We start from the raw sequence: 15537 nt of genomic DNA on the forward strand, positions 1-15537 counted from the left end.
TCCTCTGGCCTTCGTCAGGTGGTAACCGCGACGGATAGGAACTTTGAATCTCCTAACTGCATTCTCAGCCATCACTGCCATCCGTAGTTGTTGTCATCTCACCACATTTTGGCCAATTAAACCTCTGGCACCCTTTGGGTGGGATTGAAACCGCTATCTTCAGACAATGTTCACCTGGAACTGTAGAGATTCAATGTCTCTATCAACTGCGCCACGGGCCCCGAAGGGCGATCAAGGTTGGATTCTTTGATCTTATAAATCCACGTTTATTTATCTTCCATAGTCAGGTTCATACCGATTGGTATATATATTATTCCTTAATTGGAATTAATTTTTTTTTTGAGATGAGCATTATATATTAATTTTATTAACCAATAAAAGATCAAAAACAACAACTAATAAAGATGAGAATAATAGTCCGAAATAAAAATAAATTAATATATAATGCTCATCTTAAAAAAAAAAAAAAAAAAAAAATGAATTCCAATTAAGGAATAATATATATATATATATATATATGAGAACAGTAGTCTGAAAAATCCAAATACAAAATTTCATCCAATGTCACTGTTGTGTCAAACATGCAACTTCAACTAAAATGTACTGTCTTGACATTCAAGCTAGGATCAGATTGTAGTATCTGTTCTATATAACGATTATACAATGATATTGTAAAGTCTGTTCATGCCAGCATTTATAGAATTGAAATATGGCACAAACACTTTCAAGAGTTTTTGAGATAGACCCCCACCCCCATAATCGGGTAGAATGCCGCTTGTTGTAGTTTTAACCAACATTTGAGAGTTGATTTGATGGATCAATTAGTTAGTATACCAGAGAGGTGGGAGTTAGGTTTCACCTTGAAATATTTTTACTGATTTTGTTGTAAAATAAACTTAATCATGTCTAATCATGATATTACATGAATTCTTTTTTTTTCTTTTTTTTTTTTTCCCCCATATATAATCTGTATTTTGTGGAAATTAGGGCCTTAGGCAATACCAGGTAGCTCTTTTACTAAATAATATTCAATTTTGAAGACTTTTTTATCTTGTAAAACTAATTTCTCTTTTTTTAAATTTCAGGACACAAACTGCAAAGTCCAGGTGACTTTAGCAATATGGACATTGGGAATGTAGACAGTGGCGAAAACACAAATATGGACAGTGATGACTTAGTTCCAAGCTTGCAAGTAAGTGAAATGCTTAGAAAATTTTATTCAAGAAAAAAACTGATAATTTAATGAAACAAGAACCCAAGTTTGTCCAGCTGGGCAAACTTGAGTCCTTGTACCGGAAAAATATCCAGTAAATAAAATGTTTAGTAAATCGTTATTTTTTATTTATTTATTTTTTTTTTTTTTGCATATGTTTTTTGGATTTCCATACACCAAGCATAGATATATATATCACTAAAACATCCATTGGGTCATAAGCTTCATTTTGGTACTTTACTTGCCTGGGTAGATTGCCTGTAGGTTGAGATAAACCGCGTCACACATACACACACATTAGGAAAATTTATAATAAGATACAATAAAACTAATGTTAATTATAATATTTTCAATGATTATCAGAATCAATAAAATAGATAAAGTTCTAGTGTCTGTTTTTACACAAGGGTTTTAAATTAAATTCTATTTTGAACAATTATATTCAACTAGAAAAGATACCCATGCTTCACAGTGGTGGAGGAGGGTGATCTGATTTAAATTCACAAAGAAATTAGCAGTACCATGGTAGCGGTCTCTGAGATGGTGGCGAACCCCAACTTTGTGTGTACCATCCCTAGGTGGGGGAGTTTATGAAGAGCCACATCAAATATGATCTTAACCTTGAAAAATAGTGTGCACCACCCCTAGGTCGGAGACCATGTCAGGTTTGGTCATGATCGATCCACTGGTATGGACCATAGGAGAGTTGTACACAGACACGCACACAAACGCTACTACTTATATATATATATATATATATATATATCTTGTTTATAGTTTATTTTATTGGGTTTATATAATTGAAAATTCAGTAATCATTCATATACCAATAAGATTTAAGCCAAAAAGAGATGACTTAAACTAAGCTATAAAATTATATTTCATAATTGGGCATTCATATATTGTGTTAACAAAAACCAAGACATCAAGGAATGGGTTGATAGCAACAAATAGTGTATTTTATCGTTAGTTACAATTGTTTCAAGACTATTCAGACTAATTCAAACATTGTCATTTGAAAATTTTCACATTTCGTCAGACTTATTAAATAAAAAAACACTTTAACAATGAAACATTATGGAAACCATTTTCCTTATAAGGAAAAGAAAACAAGTGAAAATATTTTACCTATATCGCATCCTTGCATTTTTTTTTTTTTTTTTTTTTTTTTTTTTTTTTGCAAGAATGAGATATATAGGTAAAATATTCCTTGATGTCTTGGTTTTTGTTAAAACATGTGACTTTATAAATTTAACTTCCACAAAAGTCCCATTTAAAAACTTACAAAACATTGTATGTGTTAGGTGTTCCCTATATAAGAAAGATTAGAGAATCTACATAAAATCTAAAAGTATTTTTATATAAAATTTATTGGAGACGACAATGAAAGTGTTTATGAATCTCTGCATGCACTCCTGTGAGTGCATAACTTCCTTAAAACTTCAAATATGTTCTCGTTTTACAGGGCTTTACATTGGGAGTGAAACAGTCACATTTGTAAGTGAATTTTCACAGTGGTGACTAGAAAGAATGAAACGCTTATCTTTTGATGACAGCGTTTTTTTGTTTGTTTTATTTTTTTTCACCAACAATCTTCCAAAGCTTACTTTTTAATCATTGTTTGTCTTTAAATAAAACGAGCAAAGTCAAATTATTTAAACAAAAGTTTATTAGAACAATATACTATTTTTTTATTTTATTTTTATTTTTATTTTTTTACAAAGACTTTTAAAAAAAAAAAAAAAAAATTTGAATGTTTATACATTCATTTCTCAACATAAAATCCGGTGCATATTTAGAATGACACTTAAAAAAACAAAACAAAAAAGTCTTTTTATGTTGTCACACAACGAAGATGTCATATTCCAAAAATCATGTGGATTTGGTTAGTAACTTTTCTATTTAACTAGTAAACGAAAATATTTAGTTGTCAGATAGCAACTAAATATAAATTTAAACGTAGAGCTTTGTTTTATGAAATTTCAATCATATGTACTTAATTTATCTGTGGAAGAGGCCCTGAATCTCTAGGTTCCCTCCTAACCTACGAGAACGATGGGAGCCAAACCTGCTTTAAAACTTCAAAGATATCACATTTTTTATGAAATGTATCAAAATAAAATGGAAGTAGTTTTGAATCTGTCGCTCAAGGGGAGAGAATCTCTTAAACTTAAAATATGTATAACGGATTTAAAAGAAACATGTTTGTTTCAAGTAAATAATTTTTTATATACGTAAAAGTAATTTTTACGGTAAGTTTCCTATTTCGCCATTGTCTCCATACTCGGTTGGAATAGCGCCGAAAACAGAATTGAATTATCTCCCTTGTTTTACTAAGGTCTCTACCGTAATGGCAACCATCGATTCTTACCGTAATATCCATGCATTTTTTTCTAAACTAACGACAAATCTTCTTCTTGATCGAATTTCATAATTTTTGGATATATTACTATTTTCGAAATGATAATTAAGTACATAGTATTATTTTTGCTAAAAAGGATATGTTTAAATAAATTACTACTTGTAGTTTAATTATAAATAAGCACCAGAAATTTAAACCAAACCATTCCAAAATTTCTTTGTCTTTTGGCTATATTAAGGAGATGAAACAGAAGAGGGGGGGGGGTCAGTGAAAGCAGGATATTTAGAGTGATATTATTATGCAGTAATTCAGCGATTCTTTTCCAGTTGCTATAAAAGACAAAGAAAGGGAGGAGGAGGAGGGGATAGAGAAAAATGGGAGGAAAGAAGTTTTATAATAAAGACTAGCCTGGGTGTCCGGGTGTTTGGAGGTGTCTGTGTTCAGTAAATAAACAAAGTGGTAGTAGGCAGGCAGGCTTGAACCCGTACCGCGAAGAAGGAAAAAATGTGATGTCTTTGCCATTGCATCCATCACTAAACCGGAAGTTTGGTCAATCAAAAACAGGGATGACTTTCGAAAATATCGGCAAAAAAAGCGACCCCTCTCCCTCCCTATAGAAAAGTGCCCATTTGAGAGTGAAGGAATTAATGTTTTAGTCAATTTTTCGATATTTGTCATCCGAAGGGTCGAGCTTCAAAACGATACCGATCTCGTGAAAATATGTTGTCTGTCGATAGTTTTAGACATACATACATACATACAAACATTTAAACAGACAGGTGAGATTTATATTATAGATGCTACACGTTTTAACTCTTTTATTTTATTGTCCAAATACTCTTCCGTCCACTTAAAAATCAGAAACACAATGGCAAAAAATTTAATAATTTTAGATAGAGAAATATTTAGATTGCTGGTGGACAAGTCTGTTCACTTGAAACCCAAAACTAGCATTGAAACTGGTTTATCATTGATAATTGACCTCTTGTTACAGGATAAGGGCTGTTCCCTTTTCATGTAAGTAAAAAAAAATAGGGAATTAGTTAAATGTAAATATGAAATAGGATAGTCAAGGATTCGAACTTGCGAAGCTAGATTTGGAATTGAGAATTCCAATCATAAGTTAAAATGCAAAATGTTATTGAAAATAAGGAATATGGAATTGCCATTGTTTAGCTCACACAAAATGGATATGTGTATTGAAAAAGGAATGTAATGATGAATTTTGTTTCTGTTATAAAAATGAAAATTAAAATAAGGAATTTAAAAACAGACAATGGAAAATGTTATTTGTAAAGTGAGTTACGAAAATTAGGTTAGACTGTCGGCTTTGTAAGAAACGTGAATAACAATGCATGCTTAAACATGGAGGCATGTTGTGCCATGTGTTTTCTCAGTTGCTTGGTCATGCAGTGACATCATGAGTTATGAATTTAGTTAGACAAGTCAGGATCAGTCCATTAGAAGAAGCGAGAGGAGTCGGATCAGAGAAGCAGAGAGGTTCAGACCCATTCTCTGTTAGTCAAGGTACCCTCTGGGAAGCGAGAGGGTTTAGAAATAACCTTGTGGCAACTTTGAATCCCTGAAATACAAAATCATGTCCGACCGGTCGGAGAAGAAATAAACGTATCATCATGTGATTTTGTATCTGCGTCTTCGCAGAAAAGTTATTGTCCATTTATATTATAAGAACTTTGTGAAAATCATCATCACCAAAACAAAGGTAAAGTGCAATCGTATTAATATGAACTTTGTTTATAAAAATGTACAACTGTCAACGTAAATGTGAAACGCACTATCTCTCAGTCTGAATATCAAGATATTCATAAATCTCTTCTAGTTGAATTACAGGCTTCGTTCTCTTGTAGTAACATGTATACTATTATTTATATATATATATATATATATAATATAACTACATTTATTCACATAAATTTAATATACGAAAGTATAGATTTATGCGTAAACTTTAAGTATTTACTTCAAAAGTGCTCAATACGTAGGTAGAGCTAGTTAGTAATTTATAAAATATATATGGCGATGAAGCTACACTGAATATTCTGCGTTTCATCCAACTATAGGATTCGTCAGGCTTATGCGCGAATTCTGTCGTTGCTTCTTGTTTTTATATATGTTGAGGATTTCTAGTTGGCCAATCAGCTTTCTAGTATCCACCGCGCCCCTTCCTATCAGCCAATGGGCATGCATTTTATCAAACAAATGATCTGTTTTAGAACTAGGTTAGTGGTTTTAGGTGGCCGTTTTTTTTTTTTTTTTTTTTTTTTTTTTTTTAAAGGAGAATGGCCACCTAAAACCACTAACCTAGTTCTAAAACAGATCATTTGTTTGATAAAATGCATGCCCATTGGCTGATAGGAAGGGGCGCGGTGGATACTAGAAAGCTGATTAGCCAACTAGAAATCCTCAACATGTATAAAAACAAGAAGCAACGACAGAATTCGCGCATAAGCCTGACGAATCCTATAGTTGGATGAAACGCAGAATATTCAGTGTAGCTTAATCGCCATATATATTTTATAAATTACTATATATATATATATATATATATATATATATAGAGAGAGAGAGAATTGTCTCTTTCTTTATATATACCCTGTTTATGTCTCCAATATGCTATCTCCACAAATATGAACATCTTAGGACATATGAATACTCAACAACATGAACATTTCTAAGACTCTTACTAACATGAACATTTCTAAGACTCTTACTAACATGAACATTTCTAAGACTCTTACTAACATGAACATTTCTAAGACTCTTACTAACATGAACATTTCTAAGACTCTTACTAACATGAACATTTCTAAGACTCTTACTAACATGAACATTTCTAAGACTCTTACTAACATGAACATTTCTAAGACTCTTACTAACATGAACATTTCTAAGACTCTTACTAACATGAACATTTCTAAGACTCTTACTAACATGAACATTTCTAAGACTCTTACTAACATGAACATTTCTAAGACTCTTACTAACATGAACATTTCTAAGACTCTTACTAACATGAACATTTCTAAGACTCTTACTAACATGAACATTTCTAAGACTCTTACTAACATGAACATTTCTAAGACTCTTACTAACATGAACATTTCTAAGACTCTTACTAACATGAACATTTCTAAGACTCTTACTAACATGAACATTTCTAAGACTCTTACTAACATGAACATTTCTAAGACTCTTACTAACATGAACATTTCTAAGACTCTTACTAACATGAACATTTCTAAGACTCTTACTAACATGAACATTTCTAAGACTCTTACTAACATGAACATTTCTAAGACTCTTACTAACATGAACATTTCTAAGACTCTTACTAACATGAACATTTCTAAGACTCTTACTAACATGAACATTTCTAAGACTCTTACTAACATGAACATTTCTAAGACTCTTACTAACATGAACATTTCTAAGACTCTTACTAACATGAACATTTCTAAGACTCTTACTAACATGAACATTTCTAAGACTCTTACTAACATGAACATTTCTAAGACTCTTACTAACATGAACATTTCTAAGACTCTTACTAACATGAACATTTCTAAGACTCTTACTAACATGAACATTTCTAAGACTCTTACTAACATGAACATTTCTAAGACTCTTACTAACATGAACATTTCTAAGACTCTTACTAACATGAACATTTCTAAGACTCTTACTAACATGAACATTTCTAAGACTCTTACTAACATGAACATTTCTAAGACTCTTACTAACATGAACATTTCTAAGACTCTTACTAACATGAACATTTCTAAGACTCTTACTAACATGAACATTTCTAAGACTCTTACTAACATGAACATTTCTAAGACTCTTACTAACATGAACATTTCTAAGACTCTTACTAACATGAACATTTCTAAGACTCTTACTAACATGAACATTTCTAAGACTCTTACTAACATGAACATTTCTAAGACTCTTACTAACATGAACATTTCTAAGACTCTTACTAACATGAACATTTCTAAGACTCTTACTAACATGAACATTTCTAAGACTCTTACTAACATGAACATTTCTAAGACTCTTACTAACATGAACATTTCTAAGACTCTTACTAACATGAACATTTCTAAGACTCTTACTAACATGAACATTTCTAAGACTCTTACTAACATGAACATTTCTAAGACTCTTACTAACATGAACATTTCTAAGACTCTTACTAACATGAACATTTCTAAGACTCTTACTAACATGAACATTTCTAAGACTCTTACTAACATGAACATTTCTAAGACTCTTACTAACATGAACATTTCTAAGACTCTTACTAACATGAACATTTCTAAGACTCTTACTAACATGAACATTTCTAAGACTCTTACTAACATGAACATTTCTAAGACTCTTACTAACATGAACATTTCTAAGACTCTTACTAACATGAACATTTCTAAGACTCTTACTAACATGAACATTTCTAAGACTCTTACTAACATGAACATTTCTAAGACTCTTACTAACATGAACATTTCTAAGACTCTTACTAACATGAACATTTCTAAGACTCTTACTAACATGAACATTTCTAAGACTCTTACTAACATGAACATTTCTAAGACTCTTACTAACATGAACATTTCTAAGACTCTTACTAACATGAACATTTCTAAGACTCTTACTAACATGAACATTTCTAAGACTCTTACTAACATGAACATTTCTAAGACTCTTACTAACATGAACATTTCTAAGACTCTTACTAACATGAACATTTCTAAGACTCTTACTAACATGAACATTTCTAAGACTCTCACAAACATGAACAACAACAAATATATAAGTCGCCATCTAAATAAGAACAACGAAACATACACACATATTTGGTACCTTCTAAAAATAACACACAGTATATAATACTATGAGCATCTACATCTTGAATGAATATATATATATATATATATATATATATGGGGGAGATACATATGTAGTTTTGAATTGGAATTTTGTTCAGCTGGAATTCTGCCATTTTTGTAGACTTTAATGAATGAAATTTCGACAATAGTCAGTTTTAATTTAGTCTGTTAATTTTTTTTTTTTTTTTTTTTTTTTTTTTCTACTTGGTAATTTCAATGCCAATTTTTTCTTGAACATATTCCACCTCCAATTCTTTGTCATGAAACATTTAAGTTTATTAATGAACAATGCACTGAGGTGCCAACTTTGCCTGATAGGTAGCATCACAGACTACGCAATAACCTATGCTAACTTCAAACCAATCCACACTGTAGCAATAATAGCTCAGAATGGGAAAAATTGTCAAAATAATGACTGCTTGTTGCAGTCATTTCACTAAAATTACTTCAAATTGCTAACAAAGGTGGATTTATTGTATACTAGCAGGCTGCTCGGCATAGCCCGATTGTAAAATTTGCATAAATTGAATTTATGCAAATTTTGCAATTATTATTATAGTCAATCTTCTGATTGTTATATTCTACCCAATATAGTAAAAAAAAAAAAAAAAAAAAAATCTTAAGCTGAGATTGAAACCAAAACCTAGACAGTGAGTCAAGTACGATAACCATTAGGCCAGCTTGCTATGATGTTTGAAATGTTTTCAAACCTACTTATGTTAATAAGCTGTCATGTGAATGATTCACGCATGCGTAGTCGTGAAACAATTGATAAACAGATAAAAATCCAATGACCCCCCCCCCCATGCCAATTCTTCAAATTTGACCAGTTAGAAGCCCCTTTATTACTGGATGAAAACAGATTAAAATATTATCGATACGTCTAAATACTTCATATACCAAATTTCAAGTGTAGATCAAAAATTCCTTGAGTATATAGGTTGAGAGTTGTCCTCCATCTCTCTCACGCACGCACGTACACACACACTCACTTTTATTGATATACAAATTTAAAAAAAAAAAAATGTACATGACTGGTTTAAAATCATGAGTTACACTTGCATGGCAGTGAGACTTGCTTACCCTTCCTCCGAATGCTTCTGACTTGCAACGGTTTCAGACTGGCATGATCAGAAAGCTAGAAGGAAGAATCCTTTTAACCACAATCTATCAGAAGTTTGGTATTGGTGGGAATTTAGATGTTCTGCATCTCAGGTGGTTTGGCAATGTACACGGGGCAAGCACCTGCTTTAATTCATTTACAGGCAATGAATGCTGTAGGCACGCAGGTGTGTGGAAGTTATTTTGAATGTGTACAATGTGATCTGATTGCTTGCGGTATGATTTGATATCAACTTTTTTGGATCGAAATACATGGATAACTGGCACAAGAAATTGCCTTGTTTTGCGTACTATAGAACCTGGGATACTTCTTTTTAAATACCAAAATGAGGAGGATGCCTATTCAGCTTTTCATTTAATGGTTTCAGAAGTAATTTACACTGTTGGCAACTTTTGTTGCAAGCAGAATTTGTTTTCTTTAAATTAATTTCCATCTCCTCCCTTTGCTGTCAACCATCTACCCTCCCCTCCATTTCCGTCAACCATCTACCCTCACCTCCATTTCTGTCAACCATCTACCCTCCCCTCCATTTCCGTCGACCATCTACCCTCCCCTCCATTTCCGTCGACCATCTACCCTCCCCTCCATTTCCGTCGACCATCTACCGTCCCTTCCTTTTCCGTCGACCATCTACCGTCCCCTCCTTTTCCGTCGACCATCTACCGTCCCCTCCTTTTCCGTCGGCCATCTACCGTCCCCTCCTTTTCCGTCGGCCATCTACCGTCCCCTCCTTTTCCGTCGGCCATCTACCGTCCCCTCCTTTTCCGTCGGCCATCTACCGTCCCCTCCTTTTCCGTCGGCCATCTACCGTCCCCTCCTTTTCCGTCGGCCATCTACCGTCCCCCCCTTTTCCGTCGGCCATCTACCGTCCCCTCCTTTTCCGTCGGCCATCTACCGTCCCCTCCATTTCCGTCGACCATCTACCGTCCCCTCCATTTCCGTCGACCATCTACCGTCCCCCCCATTTCCGTCGACCAACTACCGTCCCCTCCTTTTCCGTCGGCCATCTACCGTCCCCTCCTTTTCCGTCAAGCTGTAACTGAGCACGTACGCAAATGCATACAAAATCTGAAATGACGTCACAGTAAGGAAAAAGACTATAAAAAAAATAGAATGTTAGAGGGACGTCATAGCTGTAACAAGAAGTCACATGTAGCAGGAGAATGAAGAAATAAATGTCATTGTTCCAATAAAAACAAGGTGTAAAGTTATTACTTGTTCTATGTTCCTTGCGGCGTACACGGCTACAGAGTGTTGTGCATCCCATGTGTAAATGTGTGTATCATCACATTCTATCCACCCTCCCCATGTCATGTATCTGGAGAGAACATTTTAACTATTGTAACTCGATTTGACTAATAAACTAGCAAGATTATCCAGTCTTGCCTGGGGTCATTAAAAAAACCCAAAAAATAACAAAATATAATGTGCTCAATAGCATGTGTAAAATTTCTGTGTCCAGAGCACTGCTAAAACCAATGCACTCTCCTTTATTTGTTTTGAATATTTCCTTATGTTATCCGTCTTTTAGGTTAGTACATGCTTTGTTCAGGATATTGAGAACTATGGATCATGTCTCCTAGGGTCACTCTAACAAAAGGACAGGATTATTTTTTTTTTTATCTTGAACAACTTTGCGTCTGAATACAGATGAAACTAAGGAGGCCTCCAAAGCACTACTAAAACCAACTACTAAACTAAGGTTTAAATTTCAATATGAAAAAATGTTTACTATATGATAACATAAAAAATCATGTTTACTTCTTGCTAAAAGAAACTTTACTGATGTTACGCTTGGTTTTTATATAATACTAGCCTGGGTGCCGTGGAGGAGGAAAAGAATGTGAGAAAGTGTTGTATTTGCTGTTGCATCCATCGCCAAACTGGAAGTGTCATATGTTTAAATTAAGGCTAGATAATCGAAAAAGGGGATGACTTTCGAAAATATCGGCAAAAAAGCGCCCCCCTCCCTGTAGATAAGTGCTCAGTTGAGGGTGAAGGAATTAATGTTTTTAGTCAATTTTTCAATATTTGTCATCCGAAAGGTCGAGCTTCAGCATTTACCAATATCGTGAAAATCCGTCGCCTCTGTCAAAAGTTATAGGCAGACATACATACATTTAAACAGACAGGTGAGATTTATATAATAGACAATAAAAAGACACTTAAACTTAACACACAAGGTGGTCAAGTGGATGATCGCTCTTTTGCAAAATTAAGCTTTGTATACTGTCGGAACAGATACTACACTAATCCCACGCAAGGCCAAGAAAGAACTACCTTTCTTTCAGTTTCGCTTTTTTTTATACTGAAAAGCCAAAGAAACACACAGCAAGTGAAAAAAAATTGCAAAAATAGCGTGTAAAAGTTGCTGAAATTAAAGGTACACTCAAGCTCATTTCGTAAATCGTAGATATTATAATCTACGGAGCATACAAAAAGTTTTAAGAATGAGTGACCCCACCGAGCGCCTCCTTGAAAAAAGCCTTTGGTGGACATATGCAAAAAATGCACACATACAAACACACATTATCGCTTTTATATAATAGACTAGTGGGGGGTACCCAGCGTTGCCTGGGTGTTTGGAGGTGTGTGTGTTTTAAAAAAAAAAAAAAGCATTTGGAGGTGTAAAAAAAAAAAAAAAAGTTTTAGTAGGAAGGTAGGATTGAACCCCGAAGCATTGACACAAAGGTGGAAACGAAAGGGGAAAAAAAGCTAGACACCTAACCACCTCGGCCATGAGGGAAGAGGAATTGATGTGTGTTAAAATAAGGTTTATAAAGTAAAATATACAGGTGCGAGGAAGTGTTGTGATGTTTGACCTAGTTTTGCGTTGCAAGCCAGTTACTGTGTCCCCCGCTTTTTGCTTTTCGAAGACGTGGCGAGCTGGTAAAAGTCAGGTAAATTAAACACGTGACCCCCCGTTGTTAACCCTAACCCTAATCCCCCCACCACCACCACCTGAGAAGGCCTCTGAAAAAGCCTTTTGAAGATGTACACAAAAAGCGAACATACATACATACATTTTCGCTTTTATATATATAGATTTCAGCTTTTATGTAATATTTCAGCATGGTCTGTAAACTGCAAAAAAAACTTTTTTCTTAACTTGGTTCTTTTAAAGGTTTTAAAATTTGTTTCTGATTACTTTTTAAAGTCCTACCAACAAAATCTTTACTATTATATAAAAGGAACTTGGGGAGTTCATTCTCTATGGACTCCAAAATGGCTGGACTGATTTTTATGTTTCGGCGAAGATACTTTATGTGCCTGGCAGTATTCTTTGATAGGTTTTGTATCGGAATGTCTTTGATAAGTATGGATAATCGAAATACTCCAATTAAAGGAACGAGTGATTTTAACACCTTACACAACCTAATATCACAAGTGTGTTTGAGAAGTTTTATTACTACACAAGCTGAAAGGCTCAACATAAAATCAACAGTAAGTTCTTTGGTATGACAGGGTTGCGTTCGAAGGGAATGTTTCTGTTTAAAGCACAATTGTACCATGGTACTTAACTTTTTCATTTTAAGCTTAAATTCAAGCCATTATCAATGCACAAGCAGTAAGGTCCAGCATATAAAATTAATAGTCTGTCTTTTTATATGACAGGAGTACATTTGAAATTAAAGTTTCTGTTTAGAGCACAATTGAAGCATGATACTCGACTTTTGCATTTATACTGTAATTCAAGCCATTGTATATTTAAAAAAAAAAAAAGAAAAATGATTTTATAGAATCAACAGTATGTTCTCTACAGTGCAATGTAGACGACAATGGACTTAAGTCACTGTGAGGAGGCATGTGAAGCTTCCTCCCGATGCATCGCGGTGGGTCCTTGACTAGAGTAGACAATCAATCGATTTGATTGAAAATGGGTGATTGCACTGATTTCGATAAGAAAAAAAAAAATATGGGAGCGTGAAACATTTGTTGATCATCATTTAATCCTGGGCAACGTTGGGTTTCCCTGCTAGTGTGTGTGTATATAAGTAAATAAGGGGACACCATTAACTTGAATCAAAACTAAAGCGTTGAGATCTCCAGACTTTCATGTTAACTGAGCTAATTGTCACAATCATTAAAACAAAGTTGAAATAACATTTTTCTTGGTTTTCTGTGCAAAGGGAAAGAAATGTACGCATGCATGGATGATTCAACTGATGAAAGTATGCTGAAATTTAGAATTTTGTTCTATAGGATGGAACAATAAAATTGTCACCTTCGAAAAGACGACCTGATTCCATTTCCGTTTGATGAAAACCGGTTCTCTTTCTTTTTGTTGCAGACCATCTACTAGTTGGCTAGTTGTGTACAAATCCCAGGAGTGATAGGAGCCTTCTATCATGTCTGTAAGTGACACAATGTTCAATGAACAAGATCGGAGATGCGCTGCTGTACAACTCCTGCTCTCTACCGATGCAAGTTATGATGACAGGACCATTGCCAACACCCTCAAAATGCATTGCTGGATTGCCACGAATAATTGGCCACGGTTATGGTCTTTGGTGTGGTTTCAAGTGAATGCCACATCATGCCACCTCACATCTTTGAAGTCTGCTTGAAAGTCAACACCAAATTGTACCTGGATATGCTGAAGAGTGTGGTGATCCCCTGGTGCAATCAGTTGGCTGCTGGCAGATCCTGAATGTGACAGGACTCAGTGCCAGCCCACAAGTCCAAAGAAACCCAGGCTTGGCTTCAGCAGTGCTACAACTTTGTACCCTTCTCTCACTTGCCCCCTCTCCTCCCGCAACCTGAACTTGCTGGACTTTTGTTTGGTCATATGCCGAGAACATCACCAACATACATAACATCCCGCAAGACCAAAACCAGCTTGATCACTGCTATCTGCCGAGTATTCGCCAAGCTTCAGCCGGCGCTTATTGAAAAGGCATGCTCCCATTTCTGGACTCCTATGAAGGTGGTGATTGAGGTTGAATAGATGTCAGCTCTATTACATAATAAAGAATTGATTCAATAATGATTTTTTTTTCAATGAAAGTTTTAAAATAAAGCTGTAGTGTTGTTTTCTGTAGGGTGACACTTTTTTTTGTTCCATCTTGTAAATTTTAGATATTATATATCAGGGGCAATGCCAATCAAGAAAATACCAACTCTGAGGGGTTTTGAATTGTATATTGCTTAGTTTCAGTGAGACCTACAGATGTTTGCAATTTATATAATAGATTTTTCAGATGCTTCTGATTGATAAAAACTTGTTTTAATTTAAAAAATTTTTTTTCTTTTTCTTTTCAGGAAGATATTGCAACGGAACTTTTAAATGATGTCGAAAATGTACTGAGCACAACAAAAGTCGACGGTCTGTTATGGTTGTGAAGCTTGAATGCCAATTCCGTTGGCAGAAGATACTGTCTAACCAGGGAGAGAAAAAAACAAAGAAGGGGATTAGGGATAAAACTAAACCTACCCCAACTCTCCTTCCAAAGGATGGCAGTCAGGGCTATAAAGGCCCATTTATGAAATAAATGGATATTAAAAAAGGGGAACTCAAAGAGCTATACCATTTTGCACAACGTTGTGCATTTATATATATTAAAAAAAAAAAAGAATATATATATATATACACACACACACTTAAACACATTTGGATATCGAGATTTTCATTAATACAGACACTATTATTATTACTACTATTATTATTATTATTATTATTTCTATTTGTCTGTTGCGATATCTTGGTATCATCCCTATTATATGTGCTATATACACAAATGTATTGTTATATGCAAAATATATTGTGTATTTCACTTTTTTGAATTCAGGGAAAAAGTAAAACTTTTTTTATTATTTTTTTTTTATTTTGGGGAGGCAAACAAATTGAAGTTATTTCAAAATGTTTTTGCCACAGGAATGGTGGGTGGGTTGAAAAATGAAGCATTTTTACTTATTTTTTAATTTTTTT

At 34.1% G+C, this 15537-nt stretch overlaps 1 protein-coding gene across 4 annotated transcripts in view; it reads left to right on the top strand.

The window, feature by feature from the left end:
* The window catches only part of LOC145297740 (transcriptional coactivator YAP1-like), a 170314-nt gene extending 155130 nt beyond the window's left edge, over positions 1-15184 (top strand). For 3 of the 4 annotated variants that reach the window (XM_080143961.1, XM_080143962.1, XM_080143963.1), the window contains 2 exons: positions 1086-1192; positions 14871-15181. In XM_080143961.1, the coding sequence (XP_080000087.1) occupies positions 1086-1192; positions 14871-14951 (188 nt within the window). In that variant the 3' untranslated portion in view covers positions 14952-15181. Of the gene's footprint in view, positions 1-1085; positions 1193-14870 lie in introns of all 4 variants that reach the window. The other variant, XM_080143960.1, reaches the window with a different exon arrangement.
* Positions 15185-15537: the final 353 nt, after the last annotated feature.

Source organism: Euprymna scolopes, chromosome 18 (assembly GCF_053919585.1).
Source record: "Euprymna scolopes isolate OS-2025 chromosome 18, ASM5391958v1, whole genome shotgun sequence".
NCBI classification, from domain to species: domain Eukaryota; kingdom Metazoa; phylum Mollusca; class Cephalopoda; order Sepiida; family Sepiolidae; genus Euprymna; species Euprymna scolopes.